This window comes from Molothrus ater, chromosome 5 (assembly GCF_012460135.2).
Source record: "Molothrus ater isolate BHLD 08-10-18 breed brown headed cowbird chromosome 5, BPBGC_Mater_1.1, whole genome shotgun sequence".
NCBI lineage: Eukaryota > Metazoa > Chordata > Aves > Passeriformes > Icteridae > Molothrus > Molothrus ater.
In genome coordinates, this window is record NC_050482.2 from 9,992,666 (window position 1) to 10,011,419 (window position 18,754).

The 18,754-nt window shown below is 34.7% G+C and overlaps 1 protein-coding gene across 1 annotated transcript in view; it reads left to right on the forward strand.

Moving 5' to 3' along the window:
• PCLO (piccolo presynaptic cytomatrix protein) overlaps positions 1 to 18,754 on the forward strand; it is a 323,756-nt gene that overhangs the window by 273,095 nt on the left and 31,907 nt on the right. Inside the window, 2 exon segments of the mRNA XM_054514979.1 lie at positions 1,946 to 2,087; positions 5,393 to 5,460. Of these exon segments, the coding sequence (XP_054370954.1) occupies positions 1,946 to 2,087; positions 5,393 to 5,460 (210 nt within the window).

Here is an 18,754-nt window from a genome sequence, read left to right on the forward strand (position 1 = left end):
AAAGGAACCCTCAGAATTCCCCACAGAAAACACTGGGAGACATACAAGTTGTGCAAACACAATGAGAACTGAGGTAATGAATCAGTTTGGGACAGGCACGAGAGCGCCACAATTCAGGCTGTTAAATACAGAGCAACTGGCAATAATATGTTATAACAGAGAGCTTGGCCTCTCCTCTCTGAAACATCACTCTTGCTCAGCATTTCTCAGCAGCATTTTGCTGACATGTCACCACAGGCATAGGAATTCACTCACAGCACCACCAGCTGAAAGTGATAGAGCAACCACTGCACACAGCCACCCCAGCTGGCTGTCTCTCTGGAAAAGCAAGGGTGCCTTTCCTCCAGGTGAGATATTGAGAGCATCTGCTAATAACACCATGATTTTAAAATTTATTCCTGTTGTATTTACGTCCAAGAAGGGAGCCTATGATCAATGTGTGAAGTCATGGAATAGAGCTAAAGAATGATTTTATCTGAAAACAACGTAGACTGACAGATTCCACTTCTGGCTGTGGGCAGTAGTGGAACAAAGGAGATTAATAGAATTGAAATGATAAAAAAAATTATGTGACAACTTGGTTTACCAGTGAAGAATCACCATGGAGAACAAGGGATTCCTTATCCCAATTCCTTGGGATTGCTCAAAGATTGATGATATAAGAATTGCTTCATTTATTGCTTCTAGTTCAAATTACTCACCTGTTTTTGCATTATGTTTGAGGAGTTACACTCAGCTTCCTGGTCCCACATCAGGCAGCATGCAGCGTTCTTCACCAAAAATGTTATTCAGTTAGTCAGACATAAAAAATATTGATTGCCAGTTTAAAGTAGGACACTGTTGGGGCTCTGGCTCTTATTAAAATTCCAGCTAGATACTAGTCCAATTTATTTTTAAAGAAGAATCTCTTTTAACTACTTACATAGGAGCTTCACAGTTCAGCAAAATAACATAAAACCTCATTAAGTCTTCATAGAAAAATAACTTCGCAAAACATTCTTTTCTATCTTCAGTATATATGCTCAGTAGGTTGAAATAGATGAAACATGAAAATAGCAGATGTATTAGAGGACATTAAAAAAAAAAACAAACAACCCAAATCTGTATTAATATTCCCAGACAATTGTGTTATTCAATATGAGAATAGCTCTATTGTTCCTGTATTAATTACTATGTGTAATGTCACTGTGTCCTTTTTCCTTTGTATTTCTCAACTTGCAAAATGCAAAATACTGGATGATTTGTTCATGTAGTTCAGTAATGTCCAAAACACAAAATAAGGCAATCTGAAGTAAAACTAACATATGGTATTCTAACACCAAATGGTATTAAATTCGATTAAGGCATCTCCCATCAAATTATGTTCATTAAAATTCCATGCATGTAGTAAGAAAGATCCAGATGGGTAGGAGCAGTTGAGAAATATAATGCATAGCTGTGTTATGTCTGAAGAGGGGTGGGGATATTCTCTGGCTATAGGTTGTGTGCTTACACATCTTTGCAAACTCCTCTCCTCAAAATCACCTAATGCAAAGAACATTTCATAAAGAATATGAGGAAGGTCCACTGGGGCTTTCATTTTTACAAGATTATCATATGAAATGTTTCAGACGAAAAACTGGTTTTCTGCCACTTTAATCAGAAAAGCAGTGTTAACCATTCTATCCCAGTCTTTTTCTTTTTCCCTTCAGGCTGTTGATTTGAACTATTAACATGACTGGAGAATAAAAATGTGGTGGTGTACCATTTGGTTCAGAGAACCTTATTCTCTATGAAAACAAACTTCATCTTCAAAATATGATAAAGCAATATTTGAATGTAAAAATATAAAAGTGAAAGTGTTTGCAGCATGTGATTTTGATAAATTACTTTTTATTTTTTCTTCATGTCAGTGGTACTGATGTCTTACAAGTTTTTAGTAACCAAATGTTCCTGCCCTGTACAGCAAGGTCTGCTAATCACCGACCTGCAGAAAGTTCTGTCTCCACTGGCTCATCAGCCAGTAGCTTTGGCAGTGGATACAGCATGGATAGTGAAGGCAGCAGCAGTGCCACGGGAGAGAATAATCTATTTCCCATCCCCAGAATGTAAGGTTTTTCCATTCCTATATTGTATCCTCCGTGCACAATTTACAGCACTTTCAGTGTGCAGGTCCTCTTCTTATGCAGTTTCCTCTGCAGACTTGAGTTATGCACTAGAATAGCAGCTAAAGGGGGGAATTCTCCAAAGTTCACACTTTTATTCTGCTTTGTTGAGCATTGAATTGTTAATAACCAATCAAACCTCTGCCTCAAACTTGTGAATTTCTTCCTGTCATGTAGGAGATATGCTGGTCTCAGCCTTTGATGAAGTGTGTAGAGATGGGCTTAGCTTATGTTTTAAAAGTACAATTATTGTAGGATTGAGAAGCTTAGTTTAAGTTTTCAGATTTTCCTCCCTCTGTAAATAGATGTTACTAGTGCAAGGGGAATTCATGTTCTGGATACAGCCCAGCTTTTCCCAAGTTTTTAGGAGTTTCAAAAGAATTTCTCATTTCTTGGCTGGAAAAAGCTTTTTGGTACAGAGTCCCTGTAGGAATTATCAAGCTACTATCAGTGTAATGATCCTATAAAATGATTTAATTTTCCAAATTTTTTACCCACTTAAGTACTCCACAGAGTAAAGTTTTGCCTGGATTTTTTCACCTCCTCTGTCAGCATGTACCATCATTTATCAATTTCATTTATATTCCCTAATAGGACAAAGTAACTTCTGATCAACTTAGTGATTCTGTCCTGAAAAAAATTTACAGATTGACAGTTCTCAAAATATTAGTTGGTGGTCATTGTTCATTCATTGTCTGCAATAGCTGTTCAATGTCTTCTCTGGAACAAAAAATTTTTGCTTTTCCCTTGAAGTTGTGAATTATTAGTCACAAAAGATATAAGTTTCCTAGAAAAACTTTAATGAAGTGAAAATTCTCTAGAACTGTGATATTTCTGAATATTTATCATTTTAATAAATAAAGCTCAATGCTATTTGTCTACATCTTGTTAGTAACTAAAGGGAAAATAGAGATAAATCTAAGACTTCAATCTTACCTTCAGAACGTAGGAGGATTATATGAGCTTAGATTGTAGGGTGCTAATTGTTGGATTTACATTGGATTTTTCACTCATGTTGTTCTAAGCTAAAAGAGGAAAAAAAAGATGAACTTTGACAAAATCAAAAGAAAAAGAAAATTATTGGGCAGTCATTCCTAGTGACAAAAGCAAAGATAAATAAAATCTTTGTGCACAATAACACAGGATGGAGCTCTCAATAGAAATTTTCAGTTCAAACATGTCAAATTTGAGTCCAAATAACATCACTTACTGTGTATTGACTAGCAGTGTGACAGTACCTACTGTTACTTGCTATTTGGCTGACAGACTCATTGGTCTCTTAAGCCTGAAATCAGCCCCACTTCTACTGAAAAGTAGGAGGAAGTCTCCACAGCTTCAGATTTTCTCATACAGAAATTTGTTCTCATGAATTATACTTAATTAAGTAAAATATATCCACATCTCATTTTTTGTAAGGCCACGTTATATTTTTTTTATTATGGCATTTCAAACTAAGTTATTTATATGCTTACAGAATATTTAAAATTACACAGGAAATTTGTACAGACAGGACCTGCTTCATTTTTCATGTTAGTTCCCCAGGACTTTACATAGCAGTGTAAGGAAAATGAATGACAAAATAACTGTTTACCATCAGATCATTCATGGAGAGAATGTTTAAAATAGATAACTGCTTCCATTTTAAATTCTGTATAAAAATTCTTATTTATCTGAATATATATATAATTGAAATTCTACTCATCATTTGCATTCACACTGGCTTGATAATGACTTCAGGGACTCTGACCTTGTACATTAATTCAGCAAATCCATAAGACCACAGCTTACAATTTGGATGTGAAGTATTAAGAAGGCTAAATATTTTTAAGTATCTTGGTATTTAAATTCTTTTTTGGTTATCAGCTCTCTGCTTAGACTAAGTTTCTGGTCTATCAATAGAAATTGTTGGATATGCTGAGTTTTAAACTCTTTGTTTTAGTCCAAGTGCTTTTAACCATAGCAACAATTAGTCTTGAAGCAAAATAAAATAATTAAATAGTGACACCATGGGAATTATTTGATGAGGTAACTAATTAGAATACTTGCCAATATTAAGTAGCTATAACTAGCAAGGGAAATTAATAATTATTATACAGTTATATAAATCTGAATATGTCTTGTAAAGCCTTTCTAATTTGTTTTTTTAAATACTCCTATTATCCAGTTGTAATATTCTTGAAAGCTACTCATGTTCTTATCTCTGATAAAGACCAGATTCTCTATGCCTTTGTGTTGTGTAACTCTTTATAGCAGTACATTGGCTGTAAAATAAAATTCATTTTGAATGCAAAGGTGAAAACCAATTTAGTGATGTATAATGAATATAACCCTTGGGAGAAATAATTCTTGTATCATATTTGTAAGGATTTATGAAGCATTATCTACAGAAGAAGGAAATAATAGCTTTCAGTTAAAACTGAATATAAAATCACTTGAAAAACTGATTTTATACTAATTTTTTAGTTCCCTGTGAATTTTGACAACTTCAGACATGAAGTTTTCTTCTCACAGGTTGACACTTTTCTACTCAAGTAGAAAAGGACAGTGCTGACCCTTTAACCCCCAAGGAATCACATGCAATTGAAGATAATGCTTTATAGTCTCTATCACAGCAGTCAGAGTCTTAAGGCAAAAAGAAAACTAGAAGCAAAAATGTTTGAGAGTGATTTTAATCATGCCTTTGAGCTTGCAACATGTATATTTAAAGGTAGCTTATATTTTACCTAACTTTCATTGGGTAAAAATAGACATTAAGATTTTAATGAAGGTTCTTTCTACATAAAATTCAGGAAAATAGTGAACTCTAGGGCATGATTTATTCCACTCTGTTTAGGATTAATGTTAAGTTTTCAGAATTGTTTCTTATGCTAAATCTAAACTATAAAGCAAAGCAATAATTTAAAAAGATACAACCACAAGTATGCCTTACCTTTGGAGTAATGGTATGGTAGACCAAATATCAATTTTTATGAGTGCTTATTATATATTTCACTTTTGACTACAACAAGATAAAGTGAGAGGAGAAGTTATGCAGCCCCACACTGATGGGGGGCAGGTAGCAGACAGCACCTGATGGACCCTTTCTGTAAGAATGTTCAGGCTCAGCAAGATGTGATTGCAGCTGCCTTCAAAAGAGAAAAAAGATAATATTCTTAAAATAACCAAGCCCCATTGGCTTAGATGTATCATTGTTTTAGCTCTTATCTTTATATGGTTTTATTGACAACAACAACCATATCTTTTCACAGAGGGAAGATGAGCCAGAATGGACAAGAACCAGTAAAGCAGTCGGGAGCAGGAGTGACTGATTCAGAAGGTAAAAAGAAATACAAACAGCTCTACAGCGGTACCCCATCTTTTTAGGAAGGATGTGCCTATGTCTTTGACTTGTCATGCTATGAAAAATTAGTCTATGCTCTCTGTGTATTGTAGATTAAATCCTCACCTTCATTTTCTCTAGGGGCCCTTTACACAGAACACCAGTGTAATGAGTCTTCAGTTTAAATGAGAATGGGGTCCTACCTGTATATTTAAAGTAATTAAATAGTTTGATTACAATGAACAATATATAATAATATCGAACAATATATAATAATATCTGTCTTCTGATGTTCATTGCTTTTCAAATAAAACATACAAAGTATGGAGCTGATTCAATACTCAGTGGATTCAGAGAATATGTCTAATGCCTGTCAGGCTCTATTTTAATAACATTTCAGAATATTTACTTCATAAATCAATTATTAATATTAGTGTTTACATAAAACATTAATTTAAAATAAAAATATTAGCTGAGCAGGTTTGACTGCTGCACTTAATGCAGATGAACTATAATGAAACATTCATTGGATTGGGAAATCCTGAGTGACTTTGTTTTGGTATTAATGTGGTGCTCAAAAATAAAAAGACACTGTAATATTGGAGCTGGAAAGCACCTGACAGAATGACTTTCATAATTTCATAGGAAACGTGATTATCTTTTTCTTGTGTAATAATGAAAACCACATGAAAATGGAGAATATTTTGTACTGAAGGACAAGTGATGAAAATTGCATTTCCCTTTACATATGAGGTATATTCTTTCAAGTGTATGTTTATATTGACCTCAAATATAAAACTTAATTATCATGACCTTCATTTTATTATGAAAATAAGACCTTTTTCATTTAGATGTATTTCAATGAAGCTTTGAGTATCAATTAATTCATAAATCAAAATTTATATTTATAATTGATAAATGGACCTTAAGCTTAGTCATTCTTAAAAATCAACATTTTTCAGGTTTCTAGAATCTCTATACATGAGGAAATAATTGCTGTTTCCATATTTGAGGTAAAAGCAATCTAATATTCCACAGAGTTGAAGAAATCAAATTAGAATTTACAGGTAGATCTGTAAAGTTCCCTTTTCCAAAACAAGAATTCTTACTCATGTATATGTGTTTTACTAAAAATTTCCACACATAGTACTCATTAAAAAATACTTAATAATTTGCTTTATCAAATATCAAATATTAAATACTTTGATAGTCTTCCTATCAAAATTGAATTTTTCAATAGTATATTTAATCATTTAAAAAAAATCTGTTTTCTAAAAGAGAAACGGTGGGATGAAAATGGGAAGTCGGGAATTTTTCATTTTTATTTTATCATGATGAGTTTTATATAGATTTATAATTGTAAAAAATATCTTTTCATTATTTTTTTCAGCATAAGTTGCCCCTTGGGTTATGTCTTGGATCCTAAATTTCAGAGACTAAAAATACAAAATATTTTCATTTCTTATTGGTGTTATTAATTAACGCCAAACCCAAACAAATACAAGTAATAATAAACCAAACAATACCCAAAACACCTTTTGAAGCATTCTGAAATGTGTGGATATAACATTTGGTCTGAAATTACCTTTCCATTTATGTTTCTTTTTGTCTTCAAAATTTGCAAATGACTCAAGAGCTGTAATTCCCTAATTTTCTCTTACAATGCCATTCACCTCTGCTACCTTGGGAGCTCTGAGTGTTACAACTCCTAGTCTGATAAAATGACTGGTTCTTGCTGAGGTTTTTTTGCCACTGAGAGAGGCTGGTGCAGTCAGCCTGGATTTCAGTGTCTGACTTCTAGCTGACTTAGAGGGGAAAGGTCAGTGTCAAAGGATAAATTAGAAAGCTGGAAAGCAATTCAAGAGCATTTGAGTTTCAGCATGTAAATGTAATTATCTTTTGGGAAAGTAGTTCAGAATTTAGAGGAACTCAAGATTAACTGAGAATTACTCCAGTGTTACAGATTTATTGTGGCATTCTTTTTATAGATGAATAAAAGAGAATGAAAATCTTAAAACCATGCATTTTCTGTAGTTCACTTACCTGTGTTGTGGACCAGATGAGCTCTGGAGTTAAGTGGAAGCAAATATTCATTCCCACTTTTCATTAACTGTAGAGATCTCCCATAACTGGCATTTGTATTCTTATTTGCAAATAATGACTTGGAGTTACATTTAAAACTTTTTAATACTGGAATTCTTTTTTTTTACATTTTCAAATATTCTTAGGCCATAACTTCTATAAAAAGTAGCTTCTATAAAAATTCATCTTTTTAAAATGGTGAAGAATAAATTTAGTTGATCGAGCATGCAGTTCTACTGCTATATGAAATGTTTTAGTCATCCAAGTCATTCACACAGGCCTGACAAGTGTGGCAGGGGACTCAGAGGATCTTTAAGACCAGTAGCTGCAGGCAAAGAAAGGTGAGATCCTAAAATGACAATGAGAATTGGTTTCTGGGTGCCTGAAACAAAACTGTAGCAACAGGGCTTGAGTTCAGCTCATGGGGATATGACAACAGAATTTAGGCATTTACATAAGTGGAATCTCCAGGGAAGAAATGCTTATTTTGTAATTGTTTGCCCACTTGTGTGAATGTTTTGTTGGGAGGAGATTTTGTGCTATTAACATATATCGGGATAGTTTTAAGTAAATACTGGAAAACAGCACTATTTACTTTGCTGGCATAACCAAATGGTCAATATAAACAACTGTGATTGTGTCTATGATAATCTTGTTTCTCTGAATATATTATCTTCTCATATTCTGTATTTTTATACTAGTTAATAATATAAAAAAATCAGAGTTTTGTTCTTGGACACTGTATTAGTTATTTTTATGATATGCATTGTTGCATGCTATCTTACTCTGGGCATTCTGCCCTGAGCAGATGAAATACTTCATCTTCTTAAGCTTCAGTAAATCTTATTACACATATTGTGGTCTCCATTAAGTTATGCAAACCAGCTTCTGTATTTGTTTCAGGAAGTGCAATATACCTTGTTCCAAGATTTCTTATGACATGGTTAGAGTATTACAGACATTATAAAAAACCTAATTTCATCCATGTAAAGATTGAAACTAACAATTAAAACCACATGATTAATATCTTGATTCAGTTGTAGATCATGATTGGTATATCTGTCCTATGAAGTTGCTCAGTTGCTCAATAAGCTCCAGATGGTATTTTCCACCTACCAACCATTTATCCATTTAAAAAATATATGGGGAAAATATTTCCATACATTTTATAAGTGTGAATTTGCTAGGTAATCCCAAGATGTCATTGCTTCTAATAGGAGAGAGATATATAGATATAAATAGCATTGTCATGGAAATGTTGTATCTTCTCCTCTTGAAGATTCCATATGCATGTAAAATATCATTCCTCAATCATTCCTCAGTCCTCAACCACTGAGGTTCATCTCAAGCAAAGACTCTTTTAGGAGTATGTCAGGGGGTTTTTTGAGTGAATGAGAACTCACAGTGCTTCTGTCATCCTCTGTGGCTTGCCTTATTGTTGGGAAGATTTTCAGTCAGAAAATTGTAATCTTTCTACCAGAGCAGTGTAGCACCTCAACCAAATCTTCCAAGACAGTAGGGTTTTTCTACCTTTCTTTTTTCTTTTTCTTTTTTTTTATTACCCTACAGTCCATGTCCTGAATAGCAAAATCTTCTTTTCACTGTTCAGTCATGTCTCAAAGATTCACTTTATGGCCTTTCCAATGGTCCTTTGAGCCTCATACTTTGAGTGTAATTAAAAAAGTTCTCAGAGTAAGAAAATGCCTCCCTCTACAGATGATTGAACCTGAACAGAAATTTTCAGAATGTTCTAGTAAAGCCCCAGTATATATTATAATATAAATATATTCCCATAGGACAACGGAAGGAAGAGATTTGTACTATTTCAAAATCTAAAGGTGCACACATACTTACTGAATTTCTACAAAATGATATGATGGAGATATGTTCTCATTTAGTATAACCTTTGGTGAATTCTTGCAGCAGTTTTCATTTTTTAAATTTTTTTTGTCATGCTAGTAATTTGCCTAAATTAAGATTAAAGGAAATAAAGAAAAGCAAGCACAACAACAGGAAGCCCCAAAGGTATTCTGTAATCATATATTAACAGCAAATTTTACAGTACTGTGGATTTAATTTCATCTATTCAGAGTAGTCTAAGATGAAAAAAACCCTTTTTTTCCTAATTTTTGAGCTCTGTGGTTCATCAGCCAAAATGATAAACTAAGAAATTCAGAATGGTTTAATTTCTTATCATTGTATTTCAATAATATAGGCAGTCTAATCTTTATTTATTACAAAAATTGTTGAAATTCCACAGAAACCTTAAAACATGCTAGGAAGTCATTGCAATAAGATTTTGGAAAGGTGCATGACCCTCTGACTGAGAATAATTTGACTTGTTAATGTTCCTTTATAGCTTTCTGAACCATTCTAGTGAAATTTTCATCCGTCCTTTCTGCACAGAACAGACCCTGGAGCAAATTGTCTTGCAAACAGTTTCACACTGTTTCTCCTGAAGAGGAGCACCCAGGAGTGATAAGTGGATTAGCTCTCTTGAGTAAAACAAGGCATGAAACAAATTGACAGAACAGGCACAGCTAACCAATGCCATATTCTTCAGAGTAATTAAAACTCGGAAAAAAGAATTCATTTTTACTTGCTCTTAAATTAGCTAAAGTAACACTCTTTAAACCTCAGGATTCATTGTACTAGGACTGAGAACAGGCTGAGGGCTTGCTGCATCCCACGTCCTAAAAAACTAGCATTTTAATTTCTTTTATATCTCAAGGTTGAATTATCAGAAGTATAATATTAATCTTTATAAGGATGTTCAGAGAAAAATGCCCTAATATTGGACCTTCAACCAGGAAGTTATAAGAGGAGAAAGAAGGCAGATGAAGGAAGTTATTAACAGATAATTATGATACAGTTACTGAGATTTGCAAATGCTTTTGTATATGCACAAGTCCATACTTTGATGTCTGCTTTGCCCAGGCTAAAAATAGCAGGTTTGCTGCAGGTGAGAAAATTTCTTACTTTAGAATAATCAGAGACAGAGCACCTTTCCTATGGAGACAGGCTGAGAGAGTTGGGGTTGTCCAGCCTGGACGAAAGAAGGCTCTGAGGAGACCTTGTTGTGGCCTTGAAATAGATAAAGGGGACTTACAAAAATGAAAAAACTTTTTACCAGGGCCTACAGTGACAATGGTTTTAAACTGAGAGTAGATTTACATTGAATTTGTGAGGCACTGGATCAGGTTTCCCAGAGAAGTGATGGATGCCCTAACCCTGGAAGTGTTCAAGGACAGGTTGAACACTGGAGGTTTGAGCAACCTGGTCTGGTGGAAGGTGTCCCTGTCATGGGGTGGGGTGGGAAGCAGATGATCTTTAAAGATCACTTCCCACCCAAACCTTTCTATGACTCTTTGCTATGAAAGAGTTGACAAAGATTTTTGAAGGGCTCAACACACAAACTGCAAATATGCCTGCTCGGTGCGAGTGGTGTCCTGGGAGCTGCTGTCCACTGAGGTGTTTGACAGCTACAGAAGTAAAAACATTTCTGTCCTTCCGCAGCGATTTCTTCTGCGCCCTTGTTTAGGAGCATGAGGCACCCACATTTCACACACTTCATCCAGTGTTTTGTTTTGAACAGATATGTTAGCAACTCTGTGCCAGGAAAATTCCACTTTTTAGTTTCTTTGCATTGTTTCAACTACTGAAGCCACATGAGAATGTCACATGTACAGTATTGGGTGGCAAGAATCTGAGAACTGTTATTTCCAAGGAAAATTGCAAGTATAATTACACAGCATACGACTGCTTATTTCTATATTTATGTCAGAAAGTGACTGAATAGACAGAGGAAGTGTGAATTCACATGCTGGAGTAGTCTTTAATTTACCTACAGATCATAAAGTAGTACATATTTATTTTTCTTAAATGTAATTAAATTGAACTAAACTGAAAATTTTTATCTTCTGTAACATGATTCCTGACTCCTAGCAGCATAAATAACAGCATATAGAGCAGCAATAAATGACCAAGACAGCAGCAGTGACTTTCACCATGATGGAGAATAGTTCTACATTTCTGGACCAAGGCTTAAACCAATTCTTTTTAAGACCTATTTAGATTGGTATTTCAAAACCACAGGAAGCATCATCTATTTAGGTCAAATACTATCTTTGACGTTTGCTGCCTTCCCAACAACTCAAATAATTCTGGATTTTTGCTCATTTAATCCTAACATATACCAAAATGCATGAGAACCTGGAAAAAGTCTGGAATTACAACTATTTTTTTTTTTTTAATCAACAGTCTTTTACTGACTGACTATAAGACAACTGACTTAATTCCAATGGATATTAATCCATGGATGTAGAGAAAAATACAGACAATCTGAAATGCTACCAACATTTCATCACCAGTCAGATTACCACTGACTTGAACAGTTGTTGAATTGTATTTTTTTAGTTTTGAGTTCATGTCATGTACATAGCAAAACAAAATTGCTGCACATTCTCATTGCCTTTCCTCAAGAGCAATATAAACATGTTAATCTATTTCTAAATACCCATTCTTAGTGTCTGTAATGCCTGCTTTTATAGCCCTGTTGCCCTTCTGATTTACATGTAGAAAATGGTTTTGGTTTTTTTTTTTCAAAATAAAATATTACTGATTAAAATGTAATCCTTTCCCAGGAAGATATCTAATTGAAAGAAGAAGAGTTGCCAAACTTCTCCACTATCCCTATAAATAAAAGGGCTAAAATTCAACCTGACTTTGTTTAAACTGTCTTTAATTTAAAATCAGAACCTTGCTTTCTGCCATTACCTTCTAGCAAGGGTCTGCCATCTACTACTCAACACTATAATTTTAATCAATGCCAACAAAATTTAAAGCAGAAAATACCAGCAAGGGTAATTTCTCACATGAGCAGCTGCTACATTACAGAGAAGAAAAAAGGACATAAGGGAATAGAAAACAAGTACTGAAAGCACTTGCAGATAGCCTGTCATATGCTGATTTTAAGAATTTAAAAGATCAGAATTTAAAAGACCCCTTTTCTGTCACAAGGGATCCTTAAGCAATGAGTCAGGCCTATGCACTGACAGTAGTCCTTATCCTCTCTGGTTTTTTAAAAAGAAATCTATATTTCATAGATGTCCCCTTAAGCTAGGAATAGCCTCACTACTAATGCCTAAAACCCAAACTTTAAAAACTGAGTCAAGATAAACAACAGAAGCCTTATAAACCTAAGTATTGTCAGCTTCCTCTCTAAACTCTGGGAAGTATTTTTTTTATCTATCCCCAATTGGCCCCACATTCTAATTTCCCACCTGGCTCTCCAGTAATAATTGGAGCAATTATTTCTGCCTTCCTGAGGTATTTGCCAGTATAATCCAGCTGGTTTTCCTAAAAAGAAGCAGAAAGAATTTAAATAAGAAAAAAATTTACAGCCAGAGATAAAAAAATAGAGGAAAAGAAGGACAAGTTCTGTATTATTGAATCCACATCACAAACAACATTGATTTACAGTGTTACAAATCAGTCTATTTCTGAACTGTCACTGTAAAATGTCATCAAAAGAAAAGTAAATAATCCAGAGAGACTGTGCTTAACTAGTGGCTGGTCTACAGTTTCTGCAGTTCTGAGCTCTGTATGAACTTTGACTAAAAGGCTATTAGCCCTTATATTATGTCTCAAGATAATTCTAAAACAAAATTATATTTTAAAGTTTGAGTTTTCTGCTTTTCCCATGGGATCTGTTTAATTTTTTTAAAAATTACTAAGAAGACAAATGAAACAACAAAAAATCTGAAAAGCACAAGTATTTATTCAGAAAACCAAAATATCACACCTTTGAAGTGATACTTCAGTAATCACCTGGAAAGTTAATTTGTTTGGTTTGTATTCTTAATCACTTCTATTGGCCTAGCTCTTAAATATATTTCAGTTAACATAAAGCTTCTTGGAACTTTCAGAAAGCTTTTTTTGCTGACTTCTTGGAGTTGCAATGAGCTCAGGGTGCTTGAGCTTGGAATCAGAATGCTGGTAATTCCATCAAAAATCTAACAAATATACACAGTTTAATTTGAGAATAAAAAAATATTTGTAGAATTCTGGAATCTATTTCTTTTAATAAGATGTGGTTATGAAGGAAATCTGATTTAATACTACCTGACACATTTAGTATAAATAACTAGTTAATAAGGAAGACTGTCAACACTGGAAAGCAAGCAGAAGGATCCCCCCACCAAAATGGAGTGAGGGTGAAGATGCTGGAGTGTGATTAGCTGAACCTGAGCCATGTCTGAAGAAGGGCTGCTTCATCTAGTGAGAAATTTAAAATAGAAACAGAGTCACTTTCCATGATAAATGTTCATTTATGATCAGTAAAAGTCAGGTTGAGGAATTAATATGATAGAAGGTGAATTGCTAAATCCTAAATGGTTTCTCTTCTGTCATGAACCTGAAACTAGGACTTAACAAGTAGGGCTTTTAAATGTCACTTTCCTGGAAAATTCAGGTGATCTCTTCTTTTTAGCACTATGATTAGGATCTGGAATTTTGTGCATCCTCCAAGGGAAAAGAAGTAAGCAAAATGGATCTGTTCTAAAGTCAATAATATTCAATACTCAAATACATATAGACTATTCAGTATTATGAATGATGTTAAGGGGGCTTCAAGAGGTCATCCCAATGATTCAAGGCACAATATTGTTCCTAAAAGGCTTTTTTAACTTGCACCAAAAATTCTTAGTGTTGATAGAGACATCACAGCTTCATTATCTGTTCTATTGATTGATTATCTTTAACAGTAATGTTTTCCTATATTCTAGTCCAGTTGCTTGATGAAATTAATACTCAAGGACAGAAATAAGAATCCAAATCCAAGATCTTCCATTCACAAATATAACATATTTTATCAAGCGCTTCCTGTGCTTGATCATTCTAAGCTTGCCTACAAATGATAACACGGCTGTTCCTATGGAATAGTTCTGTATTGGAACTTCACTTTTGCTGTATTTATTTGAAAGGTTACAAAAACCCAAAACCAAGATTTCCATAACTTGTTTCTATACTAGAGAGTCCTTTATAGCTCCTTAATATCTTAAGATTCTTAAATTTCTTTTAGGCTAATTTATAACTTAGAAATTAAACTATTATCCTGGGGTTTCAGAAGAGAGGTTTTTTGTTTACCCTTCCATATTCTTGAATGCAACCCTTTTTTTTGGACTGATATTCAAACTGTTACTTTGGAATGCTGTTTAAATGCAAATAAATCTAGAGCATTTCCAGGTGGGATCACACGGCAAGCTAAAATTAAACTTCAGCTGATCTTCATTTTAGCATGTGAGAGCCCTCAAAATTATTGGACTGTAAATTGTGTTCCAAGAGAGAAGGCTTTAAAAAATCAGTACATTAGAATGAATATAAATCATTCTTATGATGAAAATACCTGGATATGTCCAAGTCTTCTCGTAGAGAGTATGCTTTCATGTCTACAGCTAGAAACTCCTGCTTTGTCCCCACTTAATTTTCAGATTAATTTGCTTTCCATAATGTTTATTATTGCATCCTATGATAGGAGTCTTACAGGCTTGCAGCTCTAATGAAATGTGTTAGCCACTGCTGCAGTATGTGAATAATGGCTTATCTGATAAGGGAAAGATTTGGTGTGGATATTTCTCATAAAGAATTCCTAACAGTTTTTCCTGTAAAGGCATTTGTAATTTCTTTAGGCTGTTACATGTTGGTCTTGCCTTTGTGCATTATTTATTCTGACATTACTAGGCTATGACTGGGAGGGAATCAAATGGACAGAAGACTAGAAAAATCTAGTAAAAAGTAACATACTCTGTGTGTCGAAGTTGACACAAAAGTTTGTTTATCCTTATCTGCAAAGGGATTCAGGGTCTTCAAGCACAGGTGTATTCTGCTGTCTGAAATACTCCATTTTTCTGCCTCAAACCAGTTACTGTTTCGGGAAGTTATGGGTATCCCATAGATTCCTAATCAAATCTGCCATTCCAGATCAGCCAGTCCTTTTCCTTTAGTTAGGAGACAAAAGACTATAATGAAAATTTAAAGCATTTATTTTAGCTTCCTTATCTAATGCTTAAGCGGGCATATCAGATGAGATTAGTGCTCCAAATGGTCTGGGCTTGCATGTGTGGTAATGTCATCCATTGCAGAAGTCTTTATTTTCTGAAAGCACTCTTTGGTATGCTTTCTTACTGCTGTCATACCTTCTTTTTTCAGTATTTAGATTTGTTTTGTTTTTTTTTTTGTCTGCTGTATTGGCTTTACACTCAGACTGACTGTGATGTGATAACAACATGACTGAATTTGCATGCCTTGGAAAATGCACAAATCTTCTGGAGATCAGCTGGGTCAAACATCTGATACATGTACCTGCCTTCACGTTTCACACCGCTGCAGTACCTACAAGTCCACATTCTTTTCAGAAGCCTGCTAACATGCTGCCTACAAAAATTAGTCAGTTTGGGTGATTTACTAGTCCCATGTGTAACTTGTATCAATGCCTGCTGAGAGTGCTTTGGATTCTTGCTGTTTCCTCCTGCTGCTCATCCAATATCTGTAGCATTATTCACCAGCCTCCTGGTTGCCTTGGCTGTGCCTGGCTGGGTGTTTAGCTTTTTAGAAACACATTCAAATTCATGGAACACTCTGTTATATTCTTAAAGGAATTGGATTCCCACTGATCTGTATGCAATTATTTGCCTTTTCTATATGCTGTGCCCGTCTGACTAGTCTGATGGTCTGAAAAGCTCCTTTTTCTTGGCAAGTAAATGAGAGAAAAGGGGATCTTTCCACCCTGTCTCTGGACATTTGTGAGACTAACAAAAAAGACACCTTATCTCATTGTTTATGTGTTGGTTTTAAGACTATTTTGGGTTTCATTTACATTTTAAAGCAGTATGCAAGTCTCTGACTTTATAGAGACATATTTTTCCCATCATTTTTAGGTTTGATAAAGTGAAGTCCACACAATATCTATGCTGAGTATCTTCCTTCCTACTTGGTGCATCCTTTTCAAACACATCCACAGAGCAAGTTATCTAAATTCCTGTAAAATTGTAATACAGATTATTATTATGATTCAGAAACTATCAGTGTAACAATAGGTTTTTAAAGCCCATGATAAATCTATACATGAAAGATGCAATTTCCAAAGAAAGGAACTTAAACAGTGTTAGAAAAAGAATAAAAGAAAAATAACATGAGATTTTTTTTTTCCTGGTGGTGAACATTTTGGACACAAAAGGAAATGGTGAACATTTTGGACACAAAAGGAGTTTTCATAGCAATAGTTAAACAGAATTTAGGAAGCAGATCCTAGGAGATGCTCTTCACCTCTCCTAGCAACCACACCTCACCTAGATGTTGTTCCACTGATTAAAGGAGCTACTCCTGACATACAAAATAATAGAAAGAAAAGAATGCATTGAAGACACCCACCTTCAGAAAATGGTTATACTTGGAAAAATCCTGCAGCATGAGAAATAGATTTTTACAATTTGTCCTCAGTAGTGGAGACAATGCCAAAGCAAAATGTTTTCCAACAGCAACCAGAAAGGCAGCATGAGTGAGGCAAAGCCAGTTTTTCTTACAACATTTCTCATTCTCTGGAAAAAAAAACCCAGCAACTAATGTGTAATTGTACACTGCTTTTTTCCCCAGACTCTTGAAATTGTCTTCTTCAATCTACCTTCTTGTATGCAAGTACAGATCTATCAAGGAGGAAAGGTAAGAGGCCATAACCTTTCCATAAATGTCTCATTATTTTGGCTATCTGCCTTCTTACATGATAAGGAAAAACCACTCTGATATCATAGCTACATGCAACTATAATATGGCAAATCATTTCCCTCTTTATTGGCAGCATCTACTGCCCTCAGGTTAGTTGTTCTGAATAAAATTCCAAAATTAAATATTGCTGTTTTCTTGTTGAACAAAGCTGACTAATTTATTTCAAGTACTATTTTCTGCCACTGGCTAAGGATTCTAAATTGAAGACAGCTTGAAAAATGGATATGATAGGAAGTGATGCAAATCCTGAAAGAAAGAACGCCCACACAAACAACAAACACATCCTTTTTTCTCTGCCCCTCTCTGGGATCAACTGAATATGTGGGTACATATTTAAAGCACTGACCAAAGGTAATAATTATTCCATTTTCTGCTATAGTTTTGAGCAGAAAGTTCTTTCTTGAGGATACTATGTCTGTTATGATCACGGATTAAAAGAAAAAAAAAAACCAAAACCAAAACAACAGATCTTTTGGATGCATGTTGTGAGTTTATCAGCATTATTATTTTTATGTTAATATTCCAAATTACACCATAGCAGATTTTTTTCATAAAAAAGATCCTAAAAATTATCTGAGCAGATAGCCTAAAGAAATTACAAGTTTTGATGAAGTTTTAGCTGTTTAATTAAAACAATCCCAACAAATTTTAGGAAGGGATGAATAAAATTGACATCTTCCTTAGTTTCCTTATGAATCATTTGAATTAATAATCTGATCTTTATAATGCAGTCCCTTGTAATGGCAAAATAAGATTTCCAATACATTCTCAACTGACTGAAGTGCTTTAAGTGCTTTGGTTTACGGTACCAAGTTACCTTTGATGGTTAGGAGAGGAACTTCAAGGTTTCCACATCATTTGAAATCAGTGTAAGTGGAAAGACAGAGCTTCTCTCTGGAAACTTTAGATAATGCACACTGGGCATTCTGTCCTTCCGTCTGTTCTGATGGCCTTTAAATATCTCCAGTGAAGGAGACTCCATTCTCTCTCTGGGCAATCTGTTCCTCTGCTTGGTCACCCACAAAATAAAGAAGTACCTCATGTTCAGGTGGAACCTGCTGTGCGTGAATTTCTGCCTGTCGTTCTTGTCCTTTTGCTCAGCACTACTGAACAGAGCTGTCCCCATCACCATCCCTTCAGATACTGATAGACATTGGTGATGTCTTCTCTCAGTTGTCTCTTCTCAAAGCTGCATAGGCCCAATTCTCACAGCTTTTCCTCATGAGAGGAAATCATTTTTATAGCCCTTTGATGGACCTGCTCCAGGATCTCCATGTCTCTTTTACTGAGGAGCCAAGAACTAGACACAGCACAGCGTATGTGGCCTCACAAGGGCTGAGTAGATGGGCAGGATCACCTTCCTCAGCCTGCTGGAAATGCTCTTCCATTGGCCTTCTTGGCACAATTATGCAGAGCTAATTGTCCACCA